General features: G+C 50.1%; 1 protein-coding gene across 1 annotated transcript in view; it reads left to right on the forward strand.

Moving 5' to 3' along the window:
* The window catches only part of LOC116797283 (astrotactin-2-like), a 191255-nt gene that overhangs the window by 114098 nt on the left and 64871 nt on the right, over positions 1–12286 (forward strand). Inside the window, exon 6 of the mRNA XM_032708670.1 lies at positions 7160–7306. Coding sequence (XP_032564561.1) covers positions 7160–7306 — 147 coding nt within the window. The remainder of the gene's footprint in view (positions 1–7159; positions 7307–12286) is intronic.

Genomic DNA, 12286 nt, shown 5'->3' on the forward strand with positions numbered 1-12286 from the left:
TAGCTCTCTGAGCACAATCCTCCCTGGGCTGTGACTCAACATGAACTATTTAATAGATAATGATTACTTTTTTTCCCTTTTTCCTGTAGGAATAATATTTTCGTTACACTGTATTGAAAATTGCTTTCCTTCCTCCTTAAAATGAGGCCTTCCACTCAGATTTGCCTTTGTGCTTTTATATTGTAAAATTGGGACTCATTTGGAGTGTAAAACAAAAAAAAGATCAGGCCTTAATTCCAGGAGAAGTGTTTTCATTGATTTTTGTGAAAGAAAATTCCAGTGCAGGCAATCTCTGCCTTTAAATATGTAACTGGTTCTTTAATGTGATTTTATCTCGACCGATTCAGCACCGAGAACATGAAAGCAAAACTGACTTCATTGATTTTAATTGTCCATGCCCAGAGAAATGCAAAAAATGTAACAGCACTGGGAGAGCAAATTGGGTTTGTGCAAATTCTCCCCCCTTTGCTGTGCTGAGGGAGGTCTGAGCTATGTGGGCAGGAGAACGTGCCCATGCTGAGCCCAGTGGTGATGGGGCTGGTGGATCAGCAGAGCAGCATCTCAACCTGTGCCATTCTGGTCATATCCATTTCCACCCTCCCCTCAGCTGCTAATTTCTTGCCCAGCCTTGAGGGTTTTACCTTTCCTTCTGTTTCCCCCCTTGCTCCTCCTCCTGGTTGAAATTTGCTGGTGGTGCTTGTGTGCCAGCTGCAGGCACAGTGTTTTAGAGCAAAGGGGGAGCACCACTGATAACTGTATAATTAGGAAATATATACATTTATTCAGTACATAAGGCATTATAACTCCAGGAGCACCTTAAGAGCTGAGGCTCAGGCTGCTGGAGGAGCATGAGAACTCACAGTGGCACACAGGAGCTCAGCCAACGAGCCCTTGACCTTTCCATGGAGTCCAGCAGCCCAACCCAAACCTCCCCACAGTGACCATACCACCCGCTGACATCCTCCTGTCCCTGACCTCCACCCCAGGGCTGCCTTTTCTGCAGCCCCCCTGTGCTGTACTGGAGGATGGCTTGGGTAATTGCTAGAGGATAATTCATAAATGTTAATAGTATTAATCTGATTCAGCATGTGCTTAGCAAGATCAAATCCTCCATAAATCCAGGAGTGTCTGGTCTCACCCTTCTGCTGCACAACGTGGCTGTCTTTGCTCCTCTCTTCCCTCCATCCCCTCCTGTGTGCACACTCTGCCTCCTTGGAGGTGAGAGGAGTCTCCCTGGGGGTCTCCCCCAGAATGGGGGCTGATCCCTGACCTGTTGACAATGGGATGAGGCTGAAGACTGCCCCATGCCCAAGTCCTGACACAGATCTGGACTGTAGCTGTGCACACCTTCTTTGGGATTTGTCCAGGACAGCGATGGAGAAGATTCCTCAAGAAGAGTCTCGGGCCGAGCCTTGTGTCGAGGGTGTGTGATGAAACACCTGCTTATCCTCTCACTGCTCAGATGCTGCCTGGGGTCATTGAATCCACATCCATCCCCTTCTCAGGGAAGTGGCTCTGGGGCTGAGTGGTCCATGAAGGCTTGGTGGGGTCATGGTTTGGCTGGAAGGATGATCTCACATCCCATCGCATCCCATCGCATCCCATCGCATCCCATCGCATCCCATCGCATCGCATCCCATCGCATCGCATCCCATCGCATCCCATCGCATCCCATCGCATCCCATCGCATCCCATCGCATCCCATCGCATCCCATCGCATCCCATCGCATCCCATCGCATCGCATCCCATCGCATCGCATCCCATCGCATCCCATCGCATCCCATCGCATCCCATCGCATCCCATCGCATCCCATCGCATCCCATCGCATCCCATCGCATCCCATCCCATCCCATCGCATCCCATCGCATCCCATCCCATCCCATCCCATCCCATCCCATCCCATCCCATCCCATCCCATCCCATCCCATCCCATCCCATCCCATCCCATCCCATCCCATCCCATCCCATCCCATCCCATCCCACGTGCCTGGTGTGCTGGAGAAAGAGGGACCATCCTGCCATGGGAGGGGAGGGTGTGGGGCAGTAGAGGAGATGGGCAGTGCTGCTCCCTGTGCAGGGGTGCTCTGTGGCCAGATCCGCCTGCCAACACTGCTGCTCGTCCTAATTGGTGTTTGCTTTGATTGGACATGATCTCCCCCTTGTAAAACACCTCGAGATGTTTCTGTGTGTGAGGGTGTCCTGGAAACGCTCCTGTACTGTATTAATGAGCCTCTACTGGAACATAACGGAGGATCATTAAGGAGCCCAGTTCCTCTGACATGCCAGCAACATCAGCGTGCTCTGGGAGCATCCTAGGGATGCGGGATGGGCTGTGGTGGGATCGCTGTTCCTGGGATGCTGCTGTCCCCGTGCCGGGTGCTCTGCATGCGGCACAGCGCGGCGGGCACCGGTGCCTGTGTGTGTGTGTGTGTGTGTGTGTGTTGCTAAGCAGTTCCAGCACTCGCTGTTCTCCTTCTCTAATTCCCCATCCCCGTCTTCCTGGGCTGGTGGAAATACATTTTCATATCCCGAGTAGCCACGAAACATTCCATACGATGCCGCTATCTCCGGGGGGGGGGGGGGGGACGGGGAAGATTGCAAAGCACTTGGCGTTTAACACCCACATATGGTTAACACCACGGGCTGTGTGCTGATAAAGATGGGGTAATTAAAGTTTATTTTTTTTTTTAATAGACTAATCTCCCAAGCATGTATTTATGAGCCTGATTTAGAAACATCATATTACCAAGAGCACGGGATATTTGTGTTGCTCGTAAATCCATACGTGTTCTCAACACACCTTTTTTTCTTTTTTTCCCCCTCCCTAAATTTAGGCAGCGCTGCCAATATTAAAAAGAAATGAGCTCAGAGTTTTGCTGGGGTTTTTTTCTCTCCTTGTCCTTTAGGTGAGCAAAGGAAAGTGTACAAAGCAGTGAGTAATTAACTGCACAAGGAAATGATATTTCAAAGGAGACACGATGCGTTTGGAGGGGCTGTTTGCTGAGTGTTTACACCAGTGGCTTTGAATTTATCTTCATCTTGCAGCAGGTGCAAAGTCTTTAGGGGAATGTGGTGCTTTGCAAGCGGTTTCTGAGCTGTCTGCAAAGGGACCCAAATCTTCTCCAGGCTAATTTGCACTGGGGTTTAAGGAGAGGAAAAAAGTCCTGGGTGAGGAAGGTGGTGGTGACTGGAGCACCTCTGACCACAGTCCTGGCTACTCCTCTTGTTTTCCAGTTGAATTAAGCTGCCATTGGAGCTCTAGCATGGAGCATCTCAGGTATGATTCTGCCCTGAAGTAGAAGAGTTTACTTTTTTTTTCCTGCTTCTCACTCTTTGCTCTTGCAGGCTGTGGGGAGAGGTTAGTTCTCCCCATTTGAGAAGAATTAATTTATACTTCATCCTGGTTGTGGGCCCTGCCCACTGCCCTGCCTGCTGCTCTAACTGCTTCTTGGACACAGGTCTGCCACTCCTGGAAGCCCCCACAGGCCCTCACTTTCTCCCCAGAACAGCCCAAGTGGGCACTTGGGCACCCACTCACTCTTCTGCAACCACTCAAAATACAACAGAAACATCTTTAATTAAAAATACAGACAGGCCATCTTAATGTATGAAGCAATTTTTTAGGGTAGGGGGATCTGGAGAGGGGGTTTGGTCTCAGCTGTGCCTGGTCACCATCTTCCTCCTGGCCTTTTTGTACCTCAAAGACTCAAATCAAGGTTTGCATTGGGTGCTGTGGCTCTCAGGGCTCCTGAGTCCCATCAGCCATCCATGAAGGTGGATATTCCCCACCCAGCTTCCTTCTTTTGGTAAAGGAGATTGATACCAGCTTTTTTGGTAACCTAGGTTTGCAAATCTGCTCTTCAAACACCTCCCTGAAAGCCCACAGTTTTCAAGGAGAGGAGGGAAAGAGCAGGATTCAGCCTGCTCATCTGCAGCACTGGGGTTTATTTGGGACTGCTTGAGGTACCAAGCTGGATTTGGATCCCCTCCCTGAGCTGAGGAAGGAATGGATCAGTTTGTCTCAGCTCTGGAACAGAGTGAAGCCCTGGTGACCCTGCTGAGGTGGGTTTGGTTAGCAGGGGCTTGCTGAGAATACAATTGCTTATTGTTTTAGAGGCCTGGAGTGAAACTGTTTATCTCCAGATGGGTGTTTAAATGCAGCACAGCAGTGGTTCTGCTGGAGCATCAGTGGTCTGAAGAGCAGGGAAGGGGGTGGAAAACAAGAGCCCTGTCCCTCTGTTCGGAGAACAAGGGAAGGATCTCCTTTTCCAGCAGTCTCCCTTCAAACCTGGCAGTGAACTGGCTGTAAGCAATAAAGAGCTGAGCTGGAAATGCAATTTCTGCTCAAGCAGAAGCCACGTTGTTTTGGTTCAGTTGGTCAAAACTGACGTCAGGCAGTTCTAGAGGTCAGTGATTAGCAGTCTGATGGAAAGTACAGGAGGCAAGGAAGCAGGGAAGGGAGTTGCAGGAGACTTGGAACATCCATCCCTTTCCTTGGGCAGCTAAGCTCAAACTCATGGAGCTTTAAAGGGCTTTTTCCTCTTTCAAGCTCTTGTGCTCCTCTCCTCTGAGTCACGGGGAGAGAAGAAGCCCATGGACTGATGGGGATGGGAGATCCTCATTCCTGCAGCTCCACTGTGGCTGTAGGATGATGAAAGCTGCCATCATACCTGTGATTCAGGCTCTTTATGAGAAGGGGATAATACTCATCTAACTCATAAAGGATTTATGATTTAATGTTTGCAAAGCACTTTAAGACCCTGGATTGAAAGGTGATTTATAATGGTGAAACCCAGTGTTCTCTGGTCTATTACATATTTGATTGTGTCCACTTATCCCAATGGAGGCTTTTTTCCTTGCCTTTTCTTTCTTCTTCTTTTTTTTCCTCTTTTTTCTTTTGCATTCCTGTCGTAACTTCCAGCCAAGCAGGGGTTGTGGCAGGCACAGTATGCCCAGCGAGAGGATGAGTTTGCCTCCCAAGGAGGTGCTAACTTATGCTGATGACATGAATAAAGATTAGGAAGGAAAAAAAGGGGATTGCAAGGTGAAGGGCACAGGGGATTGGCGATAAAGCTGTGAAATGGGAGTGGGAAGGCTGTTTAGATGATGCATGCATAAGGAAAAGATGCTTCATAAATAATCAGTTTGCATGCTCTTGTTTGTCAAACAAGAGCTGCTTCTTCTTCAGCTGCTTCTCCTGTCCTGCAAATCCTGGCTGGAGCATCCCCTGTGGCAGGCTCCATCCTGTGGCAGGGGATGCTTTGTTGAGGCTCAGTGCCCTGCCTGGAAAGCACACGTTGTGCTAAGCATGAGGTCCCTGCCCGGGCAGCAACATTTGCAGCAGCAGCTTTGGTCAAATTACAGGGTGTGCAAGTGCTAACTTGTGGACCTATTTCCTGTTCAATTTTCAAATCTTGCTTTGCTGATGAGATGGTGAAGGCTGGGGAGCAAGCAGGGAGAGGCTGCACTAGTTTCCAAAAATAAATAAGTGTCCTCACCTGAATCCTAAGCAGGGATGTGGTCAGCTCTGCCAGCAGCTCGGTCGTCTCAGCCTCACTGTAATGTCCTGTGCAGCCACTGACTGGGTTCAGTGCAGGGCTGTGCCCTCTGCTTGTCATGGACACTCTCACCAGGTGGTTTTGTGTCAGCATCCCAAGCCCCAGAGAAGGGAACCAGCTGCTCTGTGAGGTGCCTGTTGTTGGCTTTGAGGAAAGCAGGGCGCTGGTGTCAGATGAGGTGGCTGTGGGGGATGTGGTGCAGTCAGAGCAGTGGCAGGGCAGCCCTCAGGTCCAGAGGGATCAGGGGTGCCCCAAGGATGCAGGCTCCAGGGCTGCTCCCTTCTCAGGCAGTGCAGACCTGTTGATGGGATAGCAGTGGCCTGAGATGGATTTTCCTGGTCATCTCCATTGGTGAGGAGTGTCTCATTTGGACACAAAGGCATTCCCAGCCTGCATCCAATGACAGCATCTGAACCTCCTGGGGAAGCCAGATATCTCCTGATGGCTTCACCCCATTCCCTACAGAATTTGGGGGTTGTTCTGTCTCACCCAACTGTAGCATATGGTGATTCAGCCATCCTAACACTGCACTTTTTCCACAAGGTTTTCCCAGTGGGTTTGTACCTGCTGTGGCCTCTAATGACCTGTGAATGCTCAAGGTCCTTTTTGGCTTATTTTTACCTATTGCTTCAAAAAAAAAATCCAAATAAAATAGAAGCCACCGACCAGGTGTCTGAGTGTGCTGGTCTGAGCAAAGCTGTGGGACGATGGGATCCCCTCAGCTCATGGGGTTATTCCTTGGTGTATCCCTTAGTCCTGATGCCAGGCATGTGGCCTTTGAGATGAAGGATGGCAGCCTGGGAGTGATCCATGTGCTGTGAGGGTGCCTGTCAGGGACCAGGCAGGCTGGGTACCTGCTTTGACAGGTGGCATCTCGTGTATCCTGCTTTGTGGGACACACTGTGAGCTTCTGCACCTGATAAAATAAAACTTGTTTTGAAATATCTCCTACCTGTCAGAAGCAGCTGGCTCTGGAGGTCGCTGTGTTGTGCGATGTAGTCCCTCTGTGATGACTGAGTATTTATATATTTGTGTAAATAATTAGCACTCATTAGCGCTATATAACACTGAAAGGTGTAATTTCTCTTGGTGTTAAGGGAAAGCAAGTGATCCCCTGGTTCCAGACAGCCCTCAGATTTGGCTTGGTTATTTTTTGTGGCTTGACAAGATTCACAGAATAAACCAAGGTTGAAGAGAAGTGATGGTGGCTTCACCAGGGGAGCATGACAGGGGTGATAGGTGGCTTCACCAGGGGTGATGGGTGGCTCCGGGGAGGGGAAATTCCTGGGGAAAGGGTCTGTACAGAGCTCTCAGAAGGTTTTCTCCCTCCTCTAGCAAAATGAACCCCCCACTGTAGCTCAGTGAGGGGAACAACACGAGTGTTAAAAACTCAGCCAGAGAAGGAGTGATGGGAATGATGGGAGGTGTGCGGGACCTCAGGAGTTCTTCCACTGCTGCTGAGCCGACATCCTTGTTTTCAGTGCCTGCCTTCCCCGGGCTGGGGAAGGGGGATACATACACGCAGGGAAGGGGGGAGGCCGAGCAAGCCCTGGGTACATCTTTGCCTTTTGGCCACCCACCCCTGTCTCTGCCTTGCAGGTTCCATGAAGAGCCCTGTCAACAAGACAGCCCTGACCCTGATTGCAGTCAGCTCCTGCGTGCTGGCCGTGGTCTGTGGCTCGCAGCTCTCCTGCCCGCTGACCGTCAAGGTGACTCTGCACGTACCTGAGCACTTCATCGCCGACGGTAAGACCCTCCTGGGACTCTGCCCCCACCACGTGCATCTGGGACACGGGAATCCCTCTCTTTGGGAATCGCTCCAGCTGTTTTCAACTGCAGGGAATCCCCCTCTGCACGGGGGAGCAAAGCGCATCTGCGAGCCCGAGGCCACAATCTTAATCATGTCAATTAATATTATCATTATTATTATTGCTGCTAATCGTGTCTGACGGATATTCCTGTTTTCCTCTGAGCTCCAGCCCTGGGAGCCTGTACAGACAGGCATCCTCCTGTCCTGCAGCAGCAGAGCTGCTCGTCCCAGCCCTTGCAGCAGCAGGGAGGGGAATCACTGGGGTTTGAGCAAAGGCAGAGATGCTTTGAAAAATTAGACGAGTGCTGCTGTCACTGTTTATTGCTTTCTCCAACTGGGCTCCTTGCATTTGTTGTGTTTCACTGACCTTTTCTTTATAACGTGCAGTGAGCACCGAGTGCAAGTTTTCAGTAACATGAGGGCAAATTTCATTTTCTTCCAGCAGACAGGACCCATTATTCAGTCGGTTCCAATTCCTCAGCTCCTGCACTCGTCTCCTTGCTTGGGGCATGTGAAAGGGGCACTTTCTCTCTGCCAGAAATGTTCTGCATGGAGCCAGTGCATCAACAGCTGCTGGGGTGTCCTGGTGTGGGCAGCCCTAGGAAACCCCCCACTTTGGGAGCTGGAGGGAAGGGCAGCTCTTGGGGGATTAATGTTTTGGGGAGAGGGAGATGGTTAAAGAGATGCAAAGGGGTGACAGCTGCAGAGAGTGGTGGAGAGGGGCTGAAACCATCAGCTCGTGGCAGGGTGGGAATCACAAGTGTGTTTGAGGTGGGATCAACTGTACTAAGAATGGCTCTTCTTGGAAGTGTTCAGGGCCAGGTTGGATGGAGCTCTGAGCAGCCTCTGAGTGGAAGGTGACCCTGCCCATGGCAGGGAGTTGGAATAAGATGATCTTTGAGGTCCCTTCCAACCCAAACCATTCTGTGATTCTGTGGTTTTATGATTTGAAAAAAGGGACTTGTCTACACCTTGACCTGTTTCTAGAAGGCTTTCAGGATTGTCCAGGCTGCACGTGAATATTCTGAAGTCTTCACAGATGGTTATTCTGAGTAGCTGGAGAACAGAAACTCTTGCACTTGGTGAATGAGGTGGCTCCAGTGCAAACCTGGATGGGCACTGGCCAGTTCAGCACTGGGAGTTCACAACTGGTTTTGGTACTTGCTGAAGGTTGCCCAGGAAGGCAGTGATGGAGATGGCATCCTGGTCCTAGCCTGGAATTCTGGCCCAGGGAAGACAGAGTGTCCTCAAAAAAGAAAATAAACAAAATGCAATGAGACTGCGTAGAATGAAAGTGAAAAGCTGGGCCTGTGCCTGTCACCAGGAAAGGGGTGGCAATGCAAATTATGCAAATGCAGAGAACACTCAAATGAAAATGACAATGAAATACCAATAAAACAGATTAATATCCTTGAAACTGGGGGAAATGGGATGATCTCCAGTCCCGACTTAATGACTTTTCTGAAGAGAAAGTGGCAAGAGGACTGGTAACAACGGTTTGGAGAAGAATTAAAATGAGCTTTGTAATGAAACTGTAAAATATAATTACAAACTGTGAAAACTTTTTTAATATTTTTTATGAGAAACAGTCAAATTCTTCACATAGAAGCAGCCAAGACATTTTGCAGTGGCTATCACTTTTCCTGAAATCTCATCACTTTATGCGACGGCAGTTCCTTGCCTGGGAAGAGAAAAGCTCTTAAAGTTGTCCCTTCTTTCTGAATAACAACAAATCCCAAGGTGGCATCTAACTGGCAGCAAAATATTACAAAGCATTTAAAGGCATCGCAGAACTGAGCTGGGTTGGGAAATTTTAATGATACCCAGGAAAAAGCGTGGCTGGCTGTGTTTGCCAAGGCTCAGCACCTGGAGTCTGGTGGAGAACAGGGAACCTGCTCCTCCCTGGCGATCTCCTGCGGGGAGTTAAACCTGCTTTTTACTGGCTGAAAAAGGGACTTGGCTTGGGCATCCCCATGGCACCGGGGTGGCAACACAGCTGATGTGTTTGGCCTGGCAGAGTCTGGGAGCTTTGATCAGTCTTGAAACAGCCTCTCACGTGGCACCTGATGGTGGCACCATGTCTTGTAAGTGTTGCCGTGCACTTAAATCGCCTGGTTCCTGAAGCTGTTCCCTTTTGTGTTTTACATGATGATAAGGCAGGCTCTGCGAGAAGGCAGGAATGGTGCATTCACAGGAGATGTTCCTGTACGAGGGAGCGGTGCCCTCTCATTCCTTTTTGAAATGCAGGATTTCAATAGACGCCGGGAGCCAAGAAAAATGTGAAAGCGGAGCCGCTACCGGCACCTCTGCAGGAGAAGCCAAACAAAGACAGAGGCTGAAAGATATCCCTCTCCTAGATGATGAGAACTCAGCTTTGAAGGAAACTTTAAATAGATGCCAGCCAGCTCCGGAGTGCCAGCAGCCAGAGCCAAGCTGGGGAAAGGAGAGGGGGGAGCAGCCCCCCCAAATGTCTCCAGCCTTGGAGAAGAGCAGCATTCCCTGCTGCAGCGAGCAAGAGCATCAGAGGAAGCAGCTCCTGAGCCCGCTGGAGTGGCACTGTGAGAAAGGAGAGGGGAAGGACTGGGACCAGAAGCCAACTGGCAGCCAAGCTGGGAGGATATATTCCAAGCAGCAGCACTAATAACCAGCCTGCCTCTATTGCCCTTATTTCTCTCCCGGTTTGTTTTCTTCCTTTTGTTCATTTGATGGGGTCCCCCTGCCTCGCTCCCCGCTGAGCAGTTATTGCCTGGTTTGCACAGCTGCTCTGCCTTCGCTTCATGGGGCCAGTGGAGCCTGGCAGGAGCTGCCGTGGCTCACAGGGAGAGCTGGGACCTCCTGCCTCCCAGAAATGAGTTGGTGCCTCTAAATCCTCCCTTCAGATGGAGCGGTTGGAGCATCCTCTCCTCCCTTCTGCTGCTCCCGGGCTTTGTGTTTCGGGACAGCCTCTGCCCGTGCTGAGCAGAAGGCATCGCTCTGATTTCAGAGGTGGTGCAGATTTATGGAAAGAACCGTAGTGGCTTTTATGAGGATATGGAAATGCAAGGAATTATTTAAAGGACCCTTTAGCAGAGTCAAAGGGGGGAAGAAAGGAATGAGAGCCCCTCCATCTGAGTAATAAAACTGTTATGAAAATGTGAGCCACTCAGCTGTACGTTCAATAGTTGTTTTTTGTTTGTTTGTTTTTTTTTCTTGTAAGTAATCATTCAAAAAGTAGAGATGGAGCAATGGGAGCAGCTTGCAGGGAAGTCGGGACTGGAGAAAGATACCCTGGAGGGCTCAGCCTGGAGTACGTCCTTGCTGCACAACACTGTGAAATATAGTATCAATTAAAGCTTCCCCTTTTTACAGCCTGTGAGAGGTTATATATGGTGTGGGTGGATGTTTGTATCTGGATACTTTAGTGGGAGAAGTAGGTAAGATCATCCAGTGGTACACTGGAAGGAAGCAAGAGCTGCATTTTTAGCAAGGGGCTGGTAGGGCTTTGTTTTATAAGTGGAAATAAAGCAAAGGGCATAAAGCAGGTTTGTGTCACTTCAAAGACATTTTGGGGCGTTTACGAGCTCCTTCCCTCCTCTTCTGAGGCAAATGCCAGGAGGGATGTGGTAATCTTTCTGCACCTTGCTGAGCTGCAGGCTGGGTGTGTGGAGCCTGGCGTGGGCAGGCACGGTCCTCACTGTGGGATTGGAGCTGGGTGTGGGCAGGCACAGTCCCTGCCATGGACTTGGAGCTTGGCATGGGCAGGTGCTACCTCTGCTGTGGCTCTGCTCCTGGCTGAGCTCTGAACTGCTCTGATATGGCTCCATCACTGCTGCAAGTCTGGATGAACTCTCCCAGGGTGGACACTGCCCTGTGAGCGACAGGGGGAGGACACCAAATCCAGTCCCCACCCTGCAAAGCCAGGAGAACAGCGGGAAGTGGAATTTCCACTTGAGACCGTGTTTTGGGTTGGAGCATCTGACAAGATGGCAGAGATGGAGGAATGTGTTTTTTTTTTTATTCTTTGCATCTTCATGCATCTGTGTCTGCCCCCCTGGACGATGCCATTGTGTCCTTGCCATGCAGCTCATCAGTAATTGTTTCATCTGAAGATTATTTCCTACCTTCCCCCATGAATGTTTCCTCCAAGACACCGATGAATTGGATGCTGCTATTAGCAGCCTGTGTTAATTTTCCCTGAAGATTGTCAGAGCTCTGCAGACTGCAATTGTTGAACTCACAACACCTTCTCATTTTGGTTTTAATTAAATGCGTTGCTTTAAATTGTTTGCTTTTGACATCTCCTCCTCAATCTTTTGCAGTCCTCAGAGGTGACCAGGCATTAGCTTGTGTCCTCAGGTGCTTGCATTCAGCACATAAAGCCACAGAGAAGTGAGCTACAGGAGGTGGGGGACTGGCTGTGTCCCCATCCTGTTGGACAAGGAGAAGCTGGAGACACTCTCATGTGAGACATCCCAGATTTGTGCCAGAAGGATGGAGAAAGAGGTCTGATCTCAAAGGTATCTCAGGCCAGGCTGGATGGGGCTCTGAGTAACTGGCACAGGTTGCCCAGAGAAGCTGTGGCTGCCCCATCCCTGTAAGTGTCCAAGGCCAGGTTGGATGGGGCTTGGAGCAACCTGGGATAGGGGAAGGTGTCCTTCCCAAGGCAGGGGGTGGAACAAGATGATCTTTAAGGTCCCTTCCAACCCAAACCATTCTGTGATTCTCTGATCTCTCCAAGCTTTCACAGGGTTTCTGCCATTGGGGTCCCCCATGTTCTCCAGCTGTTCCCAGCCCCACCAGTCCCCTCTGAAGTCAGCAGGAGGAATTGACTGGCTTAAAATAAGTTTTTTCTTGTGCTGTTTTCTCCCCTGGGAGTCGTTCTGCTGCAGAGGTGCCTCTTTGCTGTGCAGAGACCAGGATCACAGCTTTGACAGAAG

Source organism: Chiroxiphia lanceolata, chromosome 21 (genome assembly GCF_009829145.1).
Source record: "Chiroxiphia lanceolata isolate bChiLan1 chromosome 21, bChiLan1.pri, whole genome shotgun sequence".
Lineage (NCBI taxonomy): Eukaryota > Metazoa > Chordata > Aves > Passeriformes > Pipridae > Chiroxiphia > Chiroxiphia lanceolata.